At 43.4% G+C, this 24,762-nt stretch overlaps 1 protein-coding gene across 1 annotated transcript in view; it reads left to right on the forward strand.

Annotated features, from left to right (window-relative positions):
* Window positions 1–24,762, forward strand: part of TMC4 (transmembrane channel like 4) — a 666,263-nt gene that overhangs the window by 26,760 nt on the left and 614,741 nt on the right. Inside the window, exon 2 of the mRNA XM_044087548.1 lies at window positions 2,252–2,350. Within this exon, the coding sequence (XP_043943483.1) occupies window positions 2,252–2,350 (99 nt within the window). The remainder of the gene's footprint in view (window positions 1–2,251; window positions 2,351–24,762) is intronic.

A 24,762-nucleotide genomic window follows, 5' to 3' on the forward strand; every position in this document is an offset into this window, starting at 1 on the left:
CCTCCATAAAAAACTTCTCCAAAGCCAACTTCATGCTACTCAAGTCAGAAGTGACAAACCTCATGACACCCATGCAGACGGGAACTGAAAGTTCAACTGCTGAATCCTACACTAAGGCACTGTACGAGCACATACACTCATGCATGAATCGTGCCATCCCAAATAGAACCAAGATCCTATAATCCAAAAAAAGGAAGCCAATCTGGTGTTCCCCTGCCATAAACAAACTTTACAACAAAAGGAAGAAACTGTTGCAGAAAAGAGGAAAATCCCAGGATGCAAAAAACTCCCTTACCAGTCTCAGTAAGAAACTGAGATCCCTCATAAAATCCTCCAAAGCTAGTTACGAAAATAAAATTGCCAAAGATTCCAAAGACAACCGCAAGGCATTCTATAACTATGTCAATAATCTAAATGGCAATGCTCAGATCTGTTCTGTGCTAAAACAGAATGGCATTAAATATACTGATCCCAAGGATATTGCCAATATCCTGGCAGATTGATTCAGTGCCAACTTCAACCCCTAAATGGCCCATCTCAATACCGGAAGATTGCCAAATTCCGGTAATAATGGCCACACAGGTAAAAAACGCACTCTCCAAAGCTAAGAATACAGCATCCATGGGACCAGATGACATCCTGGACTGTGTACTACATGAACTACAATATGAACTGGCACCTCACCTAAGTGTCATGTTTAATCATAGCCTCACCTCAGGTTTCGTGCCCACTGAGTGGCACAGAGCTGCAGTTATCCCACTCCACAAGGGGGGGATCCACCTTGGATCCTGGAAACTACCGTCCCATCAGTCTGACGAGCCTTATCTGCAAGGCCATAGAGCGTATTATCATGGAACTTATAAACAAAGACATTGGCAACCTTCAAACACTGGACCCCACCCAGTTTGGGTTCGTGAAGTGCCAATCTTGTCTCCTGAACCTGATTGACTTCTTTGAATCAGTCTCCAGAGCCATGGACAAGGCTACTGCAGCAATGATTAATATTGTGAACCTGATAAACATAGTACAGTTGTGTAAGTAAAATTTACCATAACAGTAGATGTTTGAATGATCAATGCTGCAGTAGCCACTCCCTTTCTCCACCCCCCTTGTTTTTGGGAAAATATATGTTGTATAGGGTGTGGTTATTTATTGCTTTGTTCTTCCTAGCATTGTCCTTTCAGGGCTCTGGCTCCCTCTTCTTTTGACAGGAAAGCTCTGAAGGGCTTGGTGCTCAAACTTGTCTTTTAGTCGGCTCAGCTTGAGTTGCTTGACAGTTTGGGTGTGTGGAAGGTACCCTGAAGCTTTGGAAGTGGCTCAGCTGTTATATCCTTGACAGGATAAGGGAATTGTGGCAGTGATGATTTGAACATCTAGTGTTATGGTAGGTTTACTCACACAACTGTACTTTTTGTTCCTCATAAAAATTTGTTGTTTCTTGGTAAATCATTTTGGACTGAAGTCACTAAATAATGACACATTTCAGTTTCAAACTCACATCCTTCAGGAAAATGCTTGCCAATGCAAAACTTGTTAATTTACTAACTTTATGCCATCATTATTTTTGTTTATTTAACTAAAGAGATTATTTGTTGGCTTTGTCAAGCTTTCTTGCACCAAGAGGTTATGTCATACTGTTTACTGTTCAAAAAGTGCACATTAATGTAAGGTACAGACAGACATTAGAGTTTTATAATATTTATATGTAGTGAGTTCATGTAAAAAAAAAAAAAAAAGGCTGTACTGTTAACTTCTTGAGTGAATTAGAGTAATCGTTAAAAATCATTCTTTGCCCACCTCCTCCCCCCAGGCAGAAAGGGATAATTTTCAATGCAGAGCCAGCGTAGGTAACTGATAGCCCCATCAGGATGTCAATCAAGTCGGCACTGCCCACACCTGCTCAGAATGCGATTACATGTCAATATAAACAGCTGCTTGTTTTTTTTTTAATGTAATACTCAATGCCTGTATGTGTGATTGGTGGATTTCATGTTTTTGGAGCTGTTGCAGTGTCATTTGGATTTCATTGAACCTATTGCCAGTTGGAATCTGGTGAATTTATTATAGACAATGCCATTAACACACCTTAATTCAATGTGGTCTCTGAACTGCATAATTTAACACCTGCAGTTATGAACTGACCTTTCATTTATCAATATTAATTTATATTCATTTTTTGCTTTTAATACATTTGCTGTTACTCCGGGAGCTGATGTCATGTTTTGATTTAATTTACGTTCTGCATTTGTAGGTAGTTATGGACATGTAGTCCAGGAGGCCACTGAAGAGCCTGGCCCAATTTCCCAGGAGCACTGCCTGGTTAAGTGGCTTGTTCAGAGTCACACAGCAGGTAAAAGAAGTCTGGGGGATCAAACCCTGGCACACAGGTAGCAGCTCATTAACAGTTCATTACCTTAATTCTCTGTACTGTCAGTGTTCACAACAAATGCTTAGAAAGCAAGCAGTATAATAAACTTGAACCTTGTACTGAACAGTATAACAAACATTACCTTACTTAAGACAGAGGTGGTAAGTTTCGCAGCCCCCATGCTAAAGGGTAATGCTGCCCAAGATGCAGAAACCTTTACAAATGCACTCTATGAGCACCTACAAGGATCCCTAGCAAAACCAAGGCTCACTCCTCTAAGAGAAGGAAACCAGTTTGGTGGACCCCTGCAATAAACAGGCTATACAACAGAAGGAGGAAACTAGTTCAGAAAAAAAGCAAATCCCAAGAAGGAAAGACATCCTTGATCAATATCAGTAAGAAACTGAGGTCCCTCATGAAATCATCCAAGGCTAACATTGAAAGAAAAATAGCCAAGGATTCAAAAGATAACCACAAAGCCTTCTTTAGCTATGTTAAGAATCTAAGTAGCAATTCACAGATATGCACTGAACTACTGCAAAATAGCACAAAATATACTGAACCTACTGATATTGCCAACATCCTGGCAGATAGATTCAGTGCAAATTTCACCCCCCCCCCTCACCTCCAAAAGGGCCCACAACAATACCGGAAAAGTGTAGTGTCCCAAAAATCAAAGACACACAGGTGAAAACAACCCTTTCAAAAGCCAAAAACACAGCATCAGTGGTGTCCCAGGCTGCGTCTTGCATGAACTACAGTACGAACTAACCTCCCACCTAAACACACTGTTCAACCTCAGCCTCTCCAAAGGCTACATGCTCATAGAATGGCACACAGCAATGGTTATTCCTCTCCACAAAGGAGGGGCCACAACTGACCCTAGTATCTATTGCCCCATAAGTCTGACTAGCCTGGTCTGCAAGGCTATAGAGCGCATCATCAAGGAACTCATTAACAAAGACATTGGAAACCTCCAAACACTTGACCCGACCCAGTTCGGCTTTGTTAAGGGCAGATCATGCATACTAAACCTGGTTGACTTCTTCGAGACAGTCACCAAGGCCATAGACGAGGGTGGTTCACACAGCCTACCTTGACCTCACCAAGGCTTTCCACACCATTCCCCACTCGGGTATTACAGAAAAACTCACCAGCCTGAACATAAACCCCTATATCATGAGATGGGTTGTGAACTGGCTTACAGACAGAACTCACACAGTAAGAATAGCGGGCTCCAGGTACGACTCTAAAACAGTCAAAAGTGGTGTCCCGCAAGGCTCGGTCCTGGGACCCCTACTGTTCGGCATATACTTCTCAGAAGTACAGGCAAACACAGGAGGACTATGGCTAACCAAGTTCATCGATGATTGCAAACTGGGAGCCATAATTGACTCTCCAGCTGACACGGACATCCTCCAAAAGAGCCTTACTGAGACGGACACCTGGTGTCAAAGTCATGGTCTCAAGCTAAATGCCAAAAAATGCATAGTCATACTGTTTGGGAAAAACAAAACCCCCACGAATTACCACATAGGTGGCAGCCCCCTTAATACAGAAGAGGTAATAAGAGATCTGGGGACCCAGGTAGATAGTAATCTCTCCTTTGACAATCATATTGCCAAAGTAGTTAGGGAAATCCTTCTATGTGGCCCATCTAATTACTAAAGGGTTTGCATCTAGAAATAAAGAGGTTATAGTGCCCCTCTACTCATCACTCATTAGACCCATCATAGAGTACAATGCCCCATTTGGGATGTACCTCACAAGACATTTCCAACAGCTCAAAAGACCACAAAAATACCTCACCAAGTGGATTACTGGTCTCAAACATATGTCCTTTGCAGCCCGACTGAAAACACTCTGTCTGTACTCAGTGGCATATCGCTTACTCATAGGTGATCTCTGCCTGACTTACAAAGCCATGTCCAACTCAGAATTGATGGACATGCTCCACCTAAAGAAATCCAAGTCACTGTGAGACACGTGCTCTAGTGAGCTAAACCTTGCCACAGCAATAAGTAGAACATGCTGGAGGGATAGATTCCTGTCACAGAGACTCCCCATGCTTTGGAACAAAATTCCAAATTACATCAGGCAGAGCCCCTCACTAACACTCTTCAAGAGAAACCTTGATGAGTGGATGGGTAACAGAAAATACACCCCTGAGATCACTTCATTGGCTCTGCTTGACAGAGGATCAGTTCATTAATCAATGGGGCGGCGAAAGCCGACACACTCTGGCTAGGCTTATAAATGCCCTCGGGCAGATAGCCTAATACCTACCTATTAACTATTTATAACTGAATTTATATCTCCGGCTACACAATTTGGGACTGCCTACCATTAGTGTTGCCTCCTGCTATGGAGTGTTTATAAAATGAGTACCTTATGTAGTCACTGTTTCTGCTGTGTGAGTGATACGGTTCTTGACAAGTCCAGTTTTGATACTGGAGGACAGCACATTATTAAGGGACCTTTACAAGATGCATATTATCCACAAGTTTGCTAATAATAACAGTCTTGATTGATGTGCTACATCAATTAAGCAATTATTTGCATTACAAGCTTGTTACTTTAAAGTCATCTTTTCCAGCATTGGAAATAGAATAGACCATGGACATTCCCTTAGAGAGTCAGTGGCTTTCTTTGCAAAAAGTCATTGAATGCACAGTCCTGCTTAAATATGTTGTTCCTTCATGAAGGAAGCAGCATATAATGTTTTTAACTGACTGTGAAATTACTGGAAATTCTACAAAAAAATATTGTGTGTGTGTTGTATGACTAAGCTTAACTATTACCATGAGCTCTAAACCTTTTGAAACTAGCCTGTGTATTATATTGCCAAGATGTCTGCTTGTAGGAGTTTTCTGTTATTTGGAGTTATTAAAGGACTTACTCTCCCAGCCATCCCAGGTTTCACAGCAATGGGATCTCTCTCATTGACAATTGAGCTTGCAGATCAAGCAGTCATGCAGGGTGGTGGCCTTGGTAAGACAGATTTTTTTTTTTAATTGCTTTTGTTTACTCCTTCCCTCAGAGACCACAAATGTTCCCGTCCCTCTGGTGCCCCATACAGCCCACACATTCTTCCAAGCAGAGGAATTGGTAGCTATTCTGGCACCTGGTGCCGTATCCTGATTGGGCACCTCCTCTTGAGGTGCAAAAATAGTTCCCTTCCCCAGTCTGGTAGTCCTTATCTAAATCTAAGGTCTAGTCTTCTCTATCTATCCTCTTCTATAGTTGAGCAGAAAAACAAAACTCTTCTGTCCTTTTGAATTGCATCAAACTGCTTGCTGAGTTTGTAATAAGCAGCTGCTACAGTTTTTGCTGCCCACACACACAGCTAGTGCAATTCAATTACCTCCACTGTGGATTTACAGGTGTTGCAAACATCTCAGGAGACACCAGCCTCTACTGAGGATTTACAGGTGCTGCAAACATCTCAGAACCCATCAGTCTCCACTGAGGATTTACAGGTGTAGCAAACATCTCAGGACATGTTAGTCTCCACTGAAGATTTACAGGTGTAGCAAACATCTCAGGACTCATGTCAGTCTCCACTGAGGATTTACAAGTGTAGCAAACATCTCAGGACAAATGTCAATCTCTTATTGATGATTTACAACTGTAGCAAACATCTCAGGACACGTCAGTGTCTACTGAAGATTTACAGTTGTAGCAAGCACCTCAGGACACAGGCTTTCAACCCTCACCCCAGGAAAGATGAGCAATTTCAGCCTCATTTGTGTACCACTACATTGTGTTTCACTAATACCCAAGGGGTATGTATAATGCAAATTTAACAGGTCTTTGGTAAAAACAAACTTGCTATCAGTTTCTGCAAAACTAATTCCATGACCTTTAAAATTGTTAGGTTCATAGCTAATTAGCCTAGCTGCCTTGATTGGCCATTCTAAACCTGGCCAATTTCCCTTCCAATGGTAAGGATCAAACACTGTACCTTGTGTCTGTGAGTCAAACACTTTAACCATTATACCAACCCCCAACATCAGGGATTCAAAAACTATTTTTCTTCCCCTTCCTTTCAAAATATTTCATGGCTTGCATTCTGGTACCAAAGTGGACTGAGGCTATGTTAATGTGTGGTTGCAGTTCAGCTTTCAATAACTTTTTTTTTGTCCATACTGTTTTTTTTTTATGAAGATAATGGTTTGGGTAGACACTTTATTATTACAATCTAATCCACATTTGTTTGTAAAAGTTTTTTTTTTCCTGGTTGTATCTTTAGATGCCTAGCCCTACATTCCTATAAAATTTATAGCCCTTGTAGTTTAAGTATGAATAACCCAGACCTGGCAGATAATTTACATGTTACCCCTATCCACAAGAGACAAGAATGCAAAACTAGAGGTAAATTTGTAGTTTGCTAACCATCCATCCAGACTGCATTTTAACAGAGTAAAGTAAGTACTTTGCTTAATTTAGAAAGGAAGATGATTCCAAGGAAGTGGTATTTTCTGTGATACACGTCTATCCCTCCACCATGTTCTAGTTATGTTGTAGAAGAGATTAAGATTTCCTGAGCTGGAGGATATGCCATCATTGGATTTGTGGATGTGCTGTAGATATGAGAGGACAGGGCCTGTTGAGGCCATGTACGTGAGGCAGAGCTTGACCATTAGTAGCCTGTATCATATCAAGAAGATAGGCAAGACTTTGAGATGGTTAGTGTAGTTTATTTATGATTTTGGCCATTGACTTTCTTGGTGAAAATGCTTTATGGTCATTCATGTTGCGTTAAGTGTTTGAACAGATACATGTCAAAGAAGACAGTATACTCAATGATTAGACTAATAAGTTCCTAATACAGTAGAATGATTACATTCCTGAACCTAGATGCCAAGAACTTTCTTACAATACTGAATGCATGGTGATCAAAGGACAGTTTGTTGTCCACATAGGTTCCCATGTCCCTAACTACCAGAGAGATTTTCATGGGCGTGTTGTCAATGGTGCAACCAGTACTACTGTACTGAACAGAAGCCCAGGCAGTAAAGGCAGAGTAGTTGTGGAAGCTAGACATGTTGAAGATGAAGTACCTGAGATGGGTGACAGAATGCACACTGTGGGACAGATGAAGCAATAAAGATAACAGAGCAGAAGCCCAAGTAGCACCAATTGCAGGGAAAATCAGAGAGAACAAATTACAGTGGTTCAGGCACATGTGCAGAAAAGCAGAAGACAATTTGGAAAAAAAAACTTTGGGACATTCAGAAAAAAAGCAAGAGGAACCGAGAGCATCTAGCAAAGAGATGGATGGATTGTGTGTGAGAAGACCTGGAAGAATCAGGCATGAATGTTAAGCTAGGAGAGTGGCATTGAATAGAGAGACATGGTCACAGTTGACACAACACCCTGACCTAATCTAGAAAATGGGGAAAACAGGGTTGATGATGATGTTGTCAATGTGACACTTGCATTGTACGTCGCGCTTGCTCAACGAAACTATTCTACATTTTGGCAGTTAGTTTTAGCTCATGCTTGTGATGCTTATTTGGGAAAGGCTGTCTCAGAGGATTTTGGTGTCCTCTGGAGGCTTATGATGGCACCAAATATACAGTCATCTGCAAACTTGGTGCTAGGTCTTTTGGTGGAGGTAGAGCCGCCAACTCTAATTTCCTAGGTTCTATTTGTGTGCCAATTTGATATCCAGTTAGTAACTTAGGGATTAATATTTATCTGGAAGAGTTTATCAACAATGCCCAAGTGTAGGATGGTGTCAAATACCTTTATGAGGTCTAAATATTCAGTCTGTACTGATTTTCCCCTTGTTCATTGCTTCAGTAAACTTTTTGAAGATGTCAGCCAGGTTAAGTAAGCAGGATCTATTCTTGACAAAATAGAACTGGCTTTGGTCAAGAGTTTGTAGGTTATCTATATCCTTGTTTATTAATTTCATAATGATCTTCTCCACAGCCTTACAGATGAGGCTGGTCAGACTTAGGCTTCTATAATTGCCTGGGTCCATTGACATCCCACCTTTGTGCAGAGGGGTGACTGCTGATGTCCTCCATTCATCCGACACAAAACCTGTTTGAAGGCAGACATTAAACAGCCTATGTAGAGTAATTGAGAGATACTGTTTCAGGCTGACCAGTAGGAAGCCTAATATGTTATTTAGCCCCATAGAATCAGTGTTCTTGACCATAAAAAGTGCTTTGAGATTTGAGTGGGGTGTAAATGTGAGTATATGATGTGGGAATGAAGGGCAGAAAAGTTACAGCTAAAACTATCTGTTAGCAGATTGGCTATGTCCTCGGGGTCTGAGTATGTGATTTACTATTAGCTCTGTGCTGTGCTGGACATTGTTTCTGAGGTTTATAACCTAGTTAAAGCAAGCCTTATGCCTTTCTTTTGCCTATGTGGCAATTTTTACCTCATACCTAGCTTTGTTTACTTGTATGCAGAGTCCGAAATTGGTACTTTTGGATAAGTGCTGTACCTAACAAACAAAATTAAGTAAGAAATAAACGTATGTTACATGGGCTGGTTAACATTGGAATAATCCTTGCATGGGCTTACCTCCTTTTGGGAGACGTTATTTATTTATGAATGAAACAATTACGGTTTGTATACCAGGTGAGTGAACTGATAAACTGACCCTTTTCACTCATGACCGGGTTATGTATGGCAGTACAGTACTATATACAATAATAATATCTGCAGTGGAAGTTTAGTATATAACAGCTACTGGACATGACATGCAATTCAAGTTGTATGTGATATGTATGTACAAGAAAATAAAAAGTATAAAACTTGTAGCATGTATGTACAATGTAGATTTTATGGAATAAATATATTATTGCATGTCAGTCAGTAGTACAGATATTTGCAAACTGTGTACAAGAATACAGGGGATTCTGATCTTTATCCAGTATTGTGACAGCAGGTACATTTAGTTTCATTTTGTAGGTGTTCAATCAGTGCAGATTTAAATCATTCCATTGTTTTTTATTTCATTCGTTAGGTGGTTTCATTTTGCTGTTGTAGTTTATAATTTTGGGTGACCAGTGTAGGGAGATAATTCTGGTTGTTTCTTAGTAAAAAGGATTCTTCTTAGAGGGGAAACAGCAGCCAATGTTAAGTATCTTAAAAAACAAGGTTTCATGTAGCAGTGTGTCCGGTTGTGTAATGGGCAGCCAGTTAATAATAAATCGCAGTGATGCATTCTTGCATCTGCTAGGAGAACAAAGTGGATTATTTTATTTGCTGCTATATTTTTAAGTGTTGTGTGATACAGGCTCAAAGAACCAAAGAGAGCAAAAGAACAGTATCTTGCTTTCCATAGCCCAAGACCTTTGTTGATTCCTTTCAGGAAACGTAGCTACCACTCAGAAAGATATAGCTGTAGGATACAGAAGTTGGATAAAGCCAAATATTGTAATTTAGTGTTAGAGAGGTCACTGATTGAAAATCTGCCACTTCACACAACTGTACTTTCCAATTAAATGCTAGAAACTTATTGGGGATACATGGCTAGGCTTCCGAAGATCCTCCCAGATCATTAGCCTAGTAAGAACGTATGAACCCGTGAAAAAATCAAACAGTGGACTACAGGAAGAAGCTTGTTAAATGCTCACAGCCACCTCTGTACTAACTGCCAGTTTCTTTTCCATAAAATGATTGTGTATTTGTAGTGCAGTTCTTCTTGTGCTTTGGAATACAAGTTAACTCTTCAAGTCCTGTTGGTATAGATAGATATACACATACATATACACAGGTATTACTTCATAGGTTGGTACTAGGCTATCGCCCTAGGGCCTATACAAGCCTAGCCATAACAATTCCCTAGATATTTCTTCCCACAATATTTACTTCCCTGGAACCCTGTCTAGCAGGGCGATTGACGTGATCCCCGGGGTGAATTTCCTATCTCCCATCCAATCTTCAAGGTTCCTTTTGAACAGCACCAAAGAGGCACTCTGCTTGACATGCATGGGCAGTCTATTCCAGAATATGGAGAGTTTCTGGGGTCAGGAACCTACCCCTCCAGCATGTTTTGTTCATTGTGATGACAAGGTTTATATCCCTGGAGCATGTGGCTCTGAGGGATTGGGATTTCTTTAAGTGGAGCATGTCCAACAGCTCAGGGTTTGACATGGCCTTGTATGTTAAGCAGAGATCACCTCTGAGTAGACAATATGCCACAGAGTATAGCTGGAGTTTTTTTAGATGGTCAGTATAGGGCATCTGCTTTAGACCTGTGATTATTTTAGTGAGGTATTTCTGCGGCCTTTCCAGCTGTTGCAGATGTCTTGTGAGGTACATACCAAATGGGGTGCTGTACTCTATAATGGGTCTAATGAGGGATGAGTACAGTGGGACAATGGCCTCCTTTTTTCTGGATGAAAAGCCCTTAGTGATGATGTGTGCTACATAGAAGGATTTCCTGACTGTTGTGGCGATGTGGTTATCGAAGGTGAGACCACTGTCCACCTGTATCCCTAAGTCTCTCATCACACTTTTGGTGTTTAGTGTACTGCCACCTATGTGGTAATTCATGGGTACATGTTTTTTTCCAAAGGGGATAACTATACATTTCTTGGCATTAAGCTTGAGCCCATGGCTCTGGCACCAAGCATCTGTTTCTGTAAGGCCCTTTTGTAGCATATCCACATCATTTGGGGATTCACTAATGGCTCCCAGTTTGCAGTCATCTGCGAACTTTGTTAGCCAGAGCCCCTTAGTGTTGGCCTGTACTTCAGAGAAGTAGATGCTAAACAAGAGCGGTCCCAGGACTGAACCCTGAGGTACGCCACTTGTCACTTGTCTGGAGCTGGATTTGGAGTTGGCTACTTTTACAGTCTGGGTTCTGTCAGTAAGTCAGTTGGCAACCCATCGAGTAATGTAGGGATTTATGCCCAGTAAGTTTATCTATGATTCCAGAGTGGTGTATGGTGTTGATGGCCTCGGCGAGGTCCATATAGGCTGTGTGGACCGCCTTACTGTTGTCCCCAGCTCTGGAGACTGATTCGAAGAAGCCAATCAGGTTCAGGAGACAAGATCAGCCCTTCACAAACCCAAACTGGGTGGGGTCCAGTGTTTGAAGGTTGCCAATGTCTTTGTTTATAAGTTCCATGATAATGCATTCCATGTTTCACAGTGACCAAAGTGTGGAAAACCTTAGAAATAGATCTAAATAAAGATCTGTTTTTTCCCGTGGAAGAAAAGCTGTTTGAGCTGAGGTGTCTAACATCTGAGGAACACAATCCTGTGTGAGATAGTCAAGAAAGACTTTTGACTGTTTTCTTGGAATCCCAGATTGTTCAAGAGTTCCCTCAACCAAGACAGAGAGATTCCTGACACCTTCAAAAAGACTGCACAGAAAAGCAAGTCATCTAAATATGGAAAAATGTGGATATCCTGTACCCTGCAATGAGCTATAATTGGAGCTAGACACTTTCTGAAAATGCTTGGTGCAGTGGATAGTTCAAAGGTTAAGGCACAGAACTGATACTGTGATCCAGACGCACAAAATCTTAAGAAATGTTTAAAGTCTGGATGAATAGGGATGTGATGATAAGCGCATTTTTTTTTTATTTTTGAAGATTGTTAAATTATTGTTCTTAAAATGTTATGCAGTAATTTGGAGCTTTTCTTCCCAGGCCTTCATTGAAAATGGGCTTCTACCCAGTTGGACTTTCTCCAAAATCAAATGTCAATCAATCAATCAATCGATAAATAAATAAATATTTTAAGTCAAGTGATATCCAGAAACTTGTAATAGGAAAAGGATGTAACAGGTTGTGAACTGACATCATTTTGAATTTGGGCACTATCATAAACAGGTTTAGGAAAGAACGATCCAGATCTGGTCTCCAAGCATTTTCATTCTATGGCACTAGGATCATCCTTGAATAAAACCTTTTTCTCACCTGAGGAGATGGAACTGGTTCTATCACTCCATGGGGCAGCATGTGATGAAGGACAGGTGAGAACAAAAGAGTCTGATCTGCTAGATGAGGAATGACCCCCTGGAAAGGAGAAATTTCCTCTCACAGCAATCTGTAACCTTGACGAATTATTTTCAAAACCCATTTACCTGAAACAATCTGTTTATATATACCAACTCTGAAACTGCCATACCTCGGAGAAAAGAGAATATTCAGAGAAATGGCATCTTGGACTTAGTATATGTAATTCCGAACTGTTGTCCGTTCAGTTTCTGCATTTTGGGACTCACTCTAATTGGTCCTGATGGCTACCTTCAAGAACTCTTGTCATCACCAGTACAGCAAACAGATCTGTAGTAATCTTATGGTATGTACACTAGTAAGCCCCCCCCCCCCCCCACCAACATGCACACACCCCAGGACATGAAATTGATGGTGAGTGAAGACCTCAGCTCTACAAATGGCAGCAGGCATTGTATATCTTAAACATGCACTGCTCAACAGCTAAAGATAAGTATTCTGTGCCTGGTCCATCTAATAATAATTTAAGATCAAGTCTGGCAACTGACACAGAGGATTAAGGCTTTATTAACAAGTTGTTTCCTATGGTCCACGGTTTGATTCCCTGAGACACCATTGCCTAACTGTGTGACTTTGAGCAAATCATTTAACTAGACAGCACTGAGTCTGAAAAAGCTCCATAAAAGTCAGTGCTCTACCACTATCAACAAATAAATAAATAAAATAAAGTAAAGATAACACTTGTGTGCAGAAAGGGTCAGAGGCCTGCAGAAATAATAGACAGCTAGTAAATGGTCAGCACTATATTCTTACGTTTTTCACAAATTTGAGTGGAAGATTAGAAAAAATAGGTCCAGCTAAATGCTGCCTGTTCACTTAATGTGACAGCATCTTGGTTTCTAAAATGTTTGTAGAGTATGTCTGAATTGTTGGATCCATCCAACATTTTTCAAAATGTTTACTAATTCCTGTCCTTGTCATATGGCCATTGCATATGTACCTCATTTGTCTTGTAATGTTTTGGTAATTACAGGTGTTTGTTGTAAAAATGCACAATAGTGTTCATGTAACTGTGGACTGCTCAGTTTGACCTAATGTAACAAATTCTCACGCATTTATTCTGCAGCATGGAAGTAAACAGTATACACAATACTCTGAAGCATGTATAAAAGTAATCTTTGCTGAAAATGTACACTCTCTTAAGCAGTAATATAACTAGACATAGCTCACTTTGCTGGCAGATGGTTTCCTATTCCTCATATTTCGAAAGTAACGCAATCAAACGTATCATTGTACAGCACTAAAGGACCACCCATGAATATGCATAGATGTTGGGGTATGGTATAATGGTTAAGGTGTTTACCTCACAAACAAGAGGTACAGGGTTTAATTCTCACTAAGGAAAAATTGGATAGGCTTAAAATGGTCCAAAAGAACAGCCACTCCAAGTCACAAGCCACTCCACAACAAGTACAAATATGACTCTGTTATTGTCCATGTTGGAGTGAATGACTTGATATGTACCTCCCTGGACTACATGAAAAGAGACATGGAAGAGCTCTCGGATCATGTGACCCAGGCAGGTATGACCCTAGCCCTGAGTAGCATCCTGCCTTCGCCCAGAATACCACCACAGTATAAGGACAAAATGATTGACTTCAACAATTGGCTAAGCTTCTGGTGTCATTCAAAGGGGATCCAGTATCTGTCTGCCTGGGATGACATGATCGACAGACCACAATGCTTTGCCAGAGATGGTCTGCACCTGTCACCCCTGGGATTCAGGTTACTGGCTAAGGCTCTTGCCACCCCTATAGTGCCTTTTTTAGGCAAAGTTCAAAGGACAAAACCACTACCATAACAGGTACAAGCATGCTACTCAATGCTAGAAGTCTAAACCTCAAAATGCACTCTCTCGCGGCACTCCTTAAAATGGAGAATATCGATATATGTGCAGTAACTGAGACCTGGTTCAAGGCTCCAGAGAGCACCCCTGCAATACCAGGTAACAACTCTTACCACACTTTTCGGCCACCAAACCAGGACCGAAACACTAAAGGTGGAGGAGTGTCCATATTCACACCACCAGGCTAGTTGCCCAACACAATGCGTCTGAAATTCTCCAGGTGCAACTAACACTAAGTAAGACTGCAATCCAAATTGTAGCTTGCTACAGATCCCCCACCATGCCCCAAGATTCTCACTACACCTTTCTAAACATACTGGAAAATATTAAGATAGAACCAAACACCCTAATACTGGGTGATTTTAACTACCCTGCCATTAACTGGGAAAACTACTCATGTACCAACACCTTTGCCCAACGGTTCTTGGAATTCATAAATTCCAATGCCCTGGATCAACTAATCCATAGTCCCACCAGGGGCTCCAATATCCTAGACCTGGTCATTACCAACATGGGAAATCAATGCTCCACACCTATGGTCACCCCCTCATTAGTCAGTTTTGACCATAAGCTAATCACCCTTAACATCCACATCCCACCTCCCACCTCCACCCCCAGTAAAGAAACCTCCATAAAAAACTTCTCCAAAACCAACTTCATGCTATTCAAGTCAGAAGTGACAAACTTTGTAACACCCTTGCAGATGGGAACTGAAAGTTCGACTGCTGAATCCCTACACTAAGGCACTGTACGAGCACATCCACTCATGCATGAATTATGCCATCCCAAATAGAACCAAGATGCTGTCCTCCAAAAAAAGGAAGCCAACCTGGTGGTCCCCTGCCATAAACAAACTTTACAACAAAAGGAAGAAACTGATGCAGAAAAGAGGAATATCCCAGGATGCAAAAAACTCCCTTACCAGCCTCAGTATCTCTCATAAAATCCTCCAAAACTAGTTACGAAAATAAAATTGCCAAAGATTCCAAAGACAACCACAAGGCATTCCATAACTATGCCAAGAATCGAAATGGCAATGCTCAGATCTGCTCTAAGCTAAAACAGAATAGCATTAAATATACTGATCCCAAGGATATTGCCAATATCCTGGCGGATCGATTCAGTGCCAGCTTTACCCCCCCTCACCCGCTAAACGTCCCATCTCAATACCGCAAGATTGCCAAATTGCAGTAATAACAGCTACACAGGTAAAAAACTCACTCTCTAAAGCTAAGAATACAGCATCCATGGGACCAGATGACATCTTGGGCTGTGTACTACATGAACTACAATATGAACTGGCACCTCATCTAAGTGTCATATTTACTCATAACCTCACCTCAGGTTTTGTGCCCACTGAGTGGCACAGAGCTACAGATGTTATGTGATCCTATCTACTACCACATTCTGTGCTGATGGCTCTCGCCGATCCTAAATCGGCTTCGGCCGGCATGCTATAGGCAGAGAGGCCTCTTGGCCTGGAGCTTTATCTTATCCCAGGATGCACCACCACTAATCCCCCAGATCGTTTGTTGCTTTGGCTAAGGCGTGTCTCAACTTCTTAGGCTGAGCTAAGTGCTATTTATTTAGACTTTTCCTGAATTTGATTTTGTTCCCAAAAGTTGTTTTTTTTAAGCTGTTGTATTTATGTGTGTGTGTTTTGGAGATTTTGTTGTTGAAGTGTTGTTTTTTTTAAGGAAAGGTTTCCCGTTTTAGAGGCCTTTCCCTTTTGCTTCTTTTGTTTATTCTAAGCGTTTGTTTGTGTTTAAGTATTTGTTTAAGTACCGTTTTAGTTTCTCCTTCTGGATGTTTCTTGTGTACTTTTTCTTGTTGTAAAAAAAAAAAAAAAAAAAACTTTATACTTTGAACTTCACAAAGCTTCTTTTTATGTTTGAACTTTCTCAACTGTATTCTCAGTCATGTCCAACATATTTAAATAAACCCTCCAGGTTGCAAAAGTGTGGTTTTAAGGATGTATATAACAGACGACCACTCCTCAGCGTCGTTCCATAACGGGCGTCAGCTAGCGCAAAAGTCATGTTGTGTCACTCGCCTTCAAATCAGTAGTCCTCCAATCAAAAAAAAGGAAGGATCAATCCAGGAGAGAAAAAGGCCATCCCTTCATCAGGGCCTTATCTTCAAAAGCTCTCCTTCCGGCCAAGCGTTCGGAAAGAACTCTCCTTAACCAAAACTGCCAAACCGAAACCCCATCTTCTCCGCGAGCCGAGGCGAGCAGGCAGCTTCGGCATGCCTCGCCCCTCGACCCTCTGGTTTGCCCCCTCTGGTGGGCATGAGGGACGAGTCGCCCTCTGGGCTCACTGTTGGACGGAGGTTCACCGAGGAACTCCGACCTTTCTCGGCAAGAGCTCAGGCTCCCGATGAGGAGCCGAAGTCCTTCTCCCCGGCACGAGAGGATTCATGAGATATCTCTGGAGCCGATGAGTAGGTCTCGGGAGATGGGCCGGAAGAGAATCCTATCGGCGATGTCGAAATCATCTGATCGGACCTGATCAAGGTCAGCGGACCGACAGGGTTAATCTCTGGTCAGGACATGGGCAGAGGTGCCAGACTTCGGCTCCAGTCTCCGGTTCCCCAAAGCGTTCGGCTCCCACCTAGTCGGCCGGAGCCGATGAGTCCAAGCCTCCCTATGGTTCCTCCTGGGCCAGGCTGGCTTGACCATTGGAGCGTGTGCCCGTGGAGTACTTTTACTTTGGCCCGGGGTGGAGCGCCCTTGAACCTCTTGCTCTTGGGACCAAGTTCTTGGGTTCGACTCCTTCGTCGCGGGGGTCCGTCTTGGTGCGTTGTGTTTGAGTGCCGACTACTGTCGTGGTGGATGCGTTGGGGGGGGAGCCTGCATGGAGTGCCGTCTGCCTGACCCTCCCAGAGGGGTGTGGTTAGCCAAATCATCTTTAGCTACCTCCAGCTCTCCTTTCATCTTTAGCTCTGTGCTTAGGTGGTCTGGCAGCTCCCTGCCTCTGAGTTGCCTGGCCCCCTTGGCTGTCCCCTGTCCCCACTGGGGCCTCCCCCCTGAGGAGAGCCCCCCCAAAGATACCCCCAAGAACCCCCCCCTCCCCTGAAGCCAAGAGGAAGCAGCTTGGAATCTCCCCATAGGAGACACTACGTTGACTCCCTGATGAGTCTCTTTGCAGAGATCACTCTACGAGACACTGATGGATCCCCTAGTCGTCCTAAATGATGTCTCCTTGCAGCAGTCCTTTTGGAACCTCCTGGGAGCCCCCTGCTCTCCTGGGTGTCGGTGCCCTGCTGAGTCGGTGTTCCTTCCGGCCTCGACTCAGGCTCAGGCTCATCCTTCTGTCTCTCCTTCGGGGAGCCCTTGTTTGGCCTGTCTCTGGCATGGGCTGAACTCTGTGCCGTACCAGTGTGGCCGAGTATAAGCTCTGGGTGGCACCTAAGAAAAAGAAAGATGTACCAGAGGTGGCGTCCAGCATGCTGGCATGGTGGCATCACTGCCATGGATCGATGCTCGAAGCGCACCCCTAAGCGCGAGTCTGCGAACGGTGAGTCATCCTCCTAATAAGAGGTCTAGGAGCATGGATACTGCAAGAGCCTGACCTTCCCTGAACTTTGCAATTTCTTTAGGGTCCTGAACTAGAACTATCAGTTACTCTCTTGTGAGGATCTTGATTAGGTGAAAGCCGATACCCCTGGCTGCTCCATGCCTTTGGAGCAACTGGCCCAGGCGGTTGGCTCTCAGCTGGTGCTCTGTCACGGCGAAGGCAAGCGAGCCGAAGGGGATCGTAGTCTTTTGGAGAACAGCCTGGCTAAACTGTGTCAAATACAGGCATTGCTCTCTAAGGTCTTAGGCCTTTGCCCCTTCCTTTGTCCCTCAGCGTTTGGACCCAAGGACACACTTACCCAAGGTAGGGAACAGACTCAACCCGCTAGGGACCTGGGTAAGACTCACATGATTCCAAGTAACAGGAGGGTAAGACTCTGACTGTGGCATCCCCGCTTCTTTCCCATTCCCTTTGGCCTTGGCCCAAGGCTAAAGAGGAGGGGAAATGGTTCCGTCCCCCTTCCAGCAGGCGGGAGGCCTCTTCGAGGAAAGGCCCTTCAGAGTGCTACGTAGAGGCTCTTCGAGCACTCACAGTCCAGAGGCAGCGAGTGGCTCGCAACACTGGAGACGGTCCTGGTGCTCATTAGCTCTTCAGAGCTTCTAAGTCCCTGGGGATTGCCTCAGTGCACTGAAAGAAGCCTGGAGTCAGTCCACTCCCAGGCTCATTCTCCTGGGAAGTCCAAAAAAAAATCCCAGACCCCCTTTCCATTTAGGTCAGGGATTACACAATCCCTTTCTCTCATTCCAAACCCAATCCCAAAAATCCGGACCTCAGAAGTGGAAGATACTCTGCAAAAGGAGTTTTCAACCAAAAAAGAGGGGGACTTTGAGCCCTCAAAACCCTCAGCATCTTTTGGTGGATTACCAGAAATGTGTGATTCATTTTGGTCCTCAGCATCTAGGGACTTGAGTCAGATTTGAACCTCAGGAATGGTCTCTGTCAGAACCATACTCCCGGCTGTGGACCGGTGTTTGGATGTGCTCCACATCTCTGCTGGAGAAAAGGTATTTGTGTCATTTCCAGTTCAACGCTCAGGAGACGTAATGTGCTTCAGCCCAGAGGCAGAGATTTTTCATCCTAGTCGTGACCTCTCACCTGGTCAGTCTAGGATTCCAGGCCACACCAAGTGCAGACACCACGTGACTAACTGCCACCTCAAGTAGGATTCCAGGTGACTGCTCACCAGCTACCGACTGGCTCCTAGGGTTTCTAGATCTCACGACTGGCCTCTGCGGGTCTGTCAAGCCATCTCAGCGAATAAAGTTCACAGGGCAGACTTCAACTAGCCAAAAAGATTGTCACTGCCATCTGGCTATCAACTCTGTTAATACCAGATCTCAGTCAAGATTCAGATGGGTCTATCTACCTACAGACCAGATGCGGGTCTATCTACCTACAGCTGTTGGGAAAAACCCTCAGAGTCAGTTCAAACCCCACTTGGAATGGTCCCACAAGCCCCCCCTTCAGTGGCCATTCGGTTCTTGGTTCCCTTGTGAGTTGCTCTCTTTCTTCTACTTAGTGGCGTCTTTCATGAGAATTCTCCAGATGATGGTTCCCTCTCGCCCACCCTCTTGGAATCCCGCGACAGTCACTCTAGACCTCACTGGTAGCAGACTGATGCCGACTCATTTGGGGCAGGGGCGGCAGCTTTTTCCACAGGCTCCTGTGGCCCATGCACCTCCTCCTGTAGCCACTTGTGGGGGGCATTCCCTAGAGATGGGGGGTGGCAGTTCTCCCTAGGCTTCCTCAAGGCAATCTCTGGCGCATTCTAGAGATGGGGGCAGTACTTCTGTCATTTCAAGATGAGGGTACTTTAACTCCCAAGGGAGGCGTCAGATCCTCCCTCAGGACAACACAGGTTCTACTCAGTACACAATACAGTTGGGTGGACCAGATCCTATCTCTCAGGAGAGATCCAATGAGAGTCTCAGAGACATGAGCTCGACCATCCACTTTCTAAGAACTACACTAATTCTTCTCCTGTCAATGTGATCGGGCAAGGGCCTAAGGCAGAACCATCCAGCAATTGGTCACAGCTAAGATGCCCTGGAACGCGGCAGTTGCACATGGGCTCTCATGCAAATGCATGGTTCGTGAGGTTACCTCCGTGGTGACTCCTTTCTTATGCTCCACAAGCATGGAATCCTTCTCTTAAAATTGGCTCGGGGACCCTCCTGGCTCAGGAATAGCCCCAAATGGCCCCGGCTTTGCCTCCTTCCCAGTTCCTCTATACCCCAGGTCCATCCTCCCTGGCTTGTTTCCCACTCTTTGATCTATGTTCTGGGGAACAGTCATTGAATCAAGTATGGTTTACCTATTTTGGGAATATGCTCTCTCTATTCCTGAAAACTGGATCACTGGAAAGAGAAGTTGGTCCTTCATTTGGGACTCACCCTCGGATCACATCAAGATTACCTATTGGCTCCTCCTAACATTTTTATAGTCTGGCTTCATACATTGGATTTCCGATCATACCCAGTATTCATGATTGGCCATAAGTCTGCCTTCAAAGAATCTGTTTTCTACACCATGGAAAAGAAATGCTATTTATTCTGTAAATGGAAAAGATTTGCTATTTGGAATTCACAAGTTTCAAGTACTAACATCTCCACTTCTCTTTTCAATCAATTGCTAACATGTCTAACCCATCCCTCCAAAGTCTCTACGATTGAGTCTTGCTCATGAGTCTATAAACACTTTTGTTTTGCACAGATTGTGTAAGATAAGAGGGAACAGAGCTTCAACAGAAGACTGTTTAAATGCATGAAAATTTTTTCTGGGAGACATTTGATGTCCTCGCCTTAACCTCCTCCCCTTTGAACGTGTTAGTTATCGCTTCTAACCTTTCTATTGGACAAGGTTGCTTCCAGTGTAATCTTCTAACTCGGAAGAGGAGCAAGCCAGTTCAAGCTTTGTCTAGCAAAAGAAGTACTTTTTTTTTCACAAGAAATGTCCTCAAACAATCAGTTCATTTTTTTTGTCCTACAGAAATAAGCAGGCAAAGCTTACACAAATGTTCCTACTTCCAGTTTTTCCAAAATATTCTAACAAGATTCTTATTTTTTCCACAAATAGAAATCCACAGGACTGTGCGTTTTATTTATTCAAAACCAAACAAACAGGCAGTTAGATTTTATTTTGTTTTGTATCCTTTGCAGACAATAAAAGAGACAAAGTTTCTATCACAACAAGACACTAACTCCAAATGGGATGCATCTAAGGTTATCATTATTATTTTATTCTAGGGACTGTATTACCTCAGCTTATTTTTTTGATTTCCCTGCTGCTACTTTCCTCCATTTCATTCTAACAGGAGCATTAGGCTATTTTATTATATCATTTAGGTCTCATTAGGCCATTTTATGCTTTTGGTGCTATCCATCTGGTCCGCCCCGAGGACTTTATTTTGTTCCACCATGCTCAGGAGATTTTTCAATGAGACAGGAGCGGAAGTTGCAGGTTCTAGATGCTGTCCCATCAGTACAGAATGTGGTGGATTGATCTCCCATAACATCAGACAAATGGTACTCAGAATGTCTTTAGATGATTGGTTGGGGATCAATCTATCTAACTTTAATAATGTTTTCTCTGGAGATACTTCATTCCTCGGAACCCTCCCTAACTCCCCTTGCATCAATCCAGGATAAACAAGAGAATATAAACAAGTTGTGCATTCATCTTGGGAAACATCAAACAAGTTATCCCACTCCACAAGGGGGGCTCCACCTTGGATCCCAGAAACTACCGTCCCATCAGTCTGACAAGCCTTATCTGCAAGGCCATGGAACATATTATCATGGAACTTGTAAACAAAGACATTGACAACCTTCAAACACTGGACCCCACCCAGTTTGGGTTCGTGAAGGGCCGATCTTGTCTCCTGAACCTGACTGACTTCTTCAAATCAGTCTCCAGAGCCATGGACAAGGGTAAGGTTGTCCACACAGCCAATCTAGACCTTGCTAAGGCCTTTGACACCATCCCCCACTCTGGAATCATAGATAAACTTACTAAGCTGGGCATTAATCCCTATGTCACCCAATGGGTTGCCAATTGGCTTACTGATAGAACCCACACTGTAAAAGTAGCCGACTCCAAATCCAGCTCCAGACAAGTGGAGTACCTCAGGGTTTAGTCCTGAGACCACTCTTGTTTGGCATCTACTTCTCTGAAGTACAGGCCAACACTAAGGGACTCTGGCTAACAATGTTCGCAGATGACTGCAAACTGGGAGCCATTATTGAATCCCCAAATGATGTGGATACTCTACAAAAGGGCTCAAGCTCAATGCCAAGAAATGTATATTTATCCCCTTTGGGAAAAAACATGTACCCGTGAATTACCACATAGGTGGCAGTACACTAAACACCAAAAGTGTGATAAGAGACTTAGGGACACAGGTGGACAGTAGTCTCACCTTCGATAATCACATCGCCACAATAGTCAGGAAATCCTTCTATGTGGCACACCTCATCACTAAGGGCTTTTCATCCAGAAAAAAAGGAGGTTATTATCCCACTGTACTCATCCCTCATTAGACCCATTATAGAATACAATGCCCCATTTGGTTTGTACCTCTCAAGACATCTACAACAACTGGAAAGGCAGCAGAAATACCTCACTAAAAGAATCACAGGCCTAAAGCAGATGCGCTATACTGACCGCCTTCAAAAACTCCAGCTATACTCTGTCACATATCGTCTACTCAGAGGCGATCTCTGCTGAACATACAAGGCCATGTCAAACCCAGAGCTGTTGGACATGCTACAATTAAAGAAATCTCAATGCCTCAGAACCATACGCTCCAGGGATCTAAACCTTGTCATCACAATAAACAAAATATGCTGGAGGGATAGGTTCCTGACCCAGAGACTCCCCAGACTCTGGAACAGACTGCCCATACATGTCAAGTAGAGTGCCTCTTTGGCCCTCTTCAAAAGGAACCTTGACAATTGTATGGGAGAAAGGAAATTCACCCCGGGGATCACGTCATTCACTATGCTAGACAGGGGTCCAGGGAAGTAAATAGTGGGGGAAGAAATAGCCAGGGAATTGTTATGGCTAGGTTTGTATAGGCCCTAGGGCTGATAGCCTAGTACCAACCCATGAACAAGCCTAGTACTTGCCTTTGAACCTATGAACCTATGAGTATGGAGAAAGCGTGCAGCCAGACTTCATTCAAAATTATTCTGAGTATGTGAGAGTATACAGTATGAAAAATACTTTCCCATGTTCATAGTATGTAGATCACCATTTCCACCATGCCAAATTTGTCTGATGACAGATCCAATATGTAAACCTGAACAGGCATTATGGGACAGGCCCCACCTTAGCCCTTGAAATGAAACTGCTGTTATATCTCAGTTATTTGTCACTCATTTTGCAGGATGTGATGCCCTACAGAACTGGGTGCCTACTGAAAGTGAGCCAGTCATGGAGTTTTTTTTATGACCAGCTGTGTTCATGGGAGCCCATGGAGAAGTGGGGCCAGGGGAGGCAGGAAGACTGTAATACCATCCCAAAACCCCCTTTGTTCTGGAATTCATTCTGGCTCTTCATGTAAGGACATCCTAAAACACAAAGCAGTACTGAATCCTGGCATCAGCTGCTGCTGGCTGCACTGACCTATCAATGTGTTTAAATCACCACCTCAATGAGGAACATCTAGAAGGAATAAAACAGGGTTAATGATGTCTGCCAAGCTGTCATGCAATTAGAGCTGAAATCACTGCCTAGAGGAAGTATGCCATGATGGGTGAGTACGTCATGACCAGAGTTGAGAAGAGAGATACATACAGCACCAAGGGAGGTTCAAGGCAGTAGCATAGCACATGACAATGTGGATCAACATTCTGTGAGAACACTTGCCTATGTCAATAGCAACAGCACCATTGTCACTGTAGACATGCATGTCATTATTCTCACAGTAAAGCATTAAATGTAAACGTTTGATCATACAATTAGAGACTAGATGGCATAATGGTTAAGGTCTTCACCTCCAATGCACAATCCTGGCAATGAAGTAAGAATTGCTAGACTGACAGGATGCAGCTTGGAAGTGGATGACATGATGATATGGAGGAGGCTGGACATCCTATGCTTCCAAGAGACAAGATGGAAGGGCAGTGCAGCAACGCCACTTGGCTTGGGATCCAGCATCTACTACCCAGGAGGAGGACAGCCTAAAAAATGGTGTAGGAACTGTGGTGAGAGAGAAAGAGGCTTCAGAAGGCAGTGAGAGATATCATCAGAATTAGTGACAGACTCATGGCAATCAAAGTCCAGTGTAATGATAGGGCAGTATTCATAATTTCAGCCTATGATCCCACAGCAAGGTTGTGATGATGAGGAAAAGAGTGCATTCAGACAACAGTTGCAAAACCTACTATGTAAAGCAGGACATCATGTATTGGTGTTGATAATAGGTGACTTGAATGCATATATCAGGACAGACAGAACAGGACATGAGGACTGGGTGAGTCCAAATGGGTGGGGCAATAGGAATAAAGAAGAAGAGGCCATTCTAAACTTCTGTCTGGGAAATGGCTTTAGTAGCCAACACATGGTTCAGAAAGAGAGAGTCACAAGATTACATAGAAGAGTGGCCAACATGCAACTCTGGTGGACTTCCTTCTAGTAAGGAAAGGGTAGTGTCACAGAATCAGTGATTGCAAAGTCATCCCCAGTGAAACAGTCAGACCACAGCATGAACCACTGATTGCCACAGTCAGCTTCAAGTAGCAGTGAAAGAAGGCTCTGAAGTCAGCAGAGACCAGGCTGAAGACCTGGAAGTTGACTGGAGAACAAGTACAACAATTCAAGGAATTACACAGGGCTCGAGCACCCCAAGGGGAAGAAGAAATAGGTGGAGTTGGAGAAGAATGGCAGCATCTCAAACAGCATGTGCGAGGATTACCCAACAGATATGTGGCCGAGCCAGGTATGGAAATGAGTTACATAAGGAAAGTTGGT

Source organism: Protopterus annectens, chromosome 1.part1 (assembly GCF_019279795.1).
Source record: "Protopterus annectens isolate FY-2018-M chromosome 1.part1, PAN1.0, whole genome shotgun sequence".
NCBI classification, from domain to species: Eukaryota; Metazoa; Chordata; order Ceratodontiformes; family Protopteridae; genus Protopterus; species Protopterus annectens.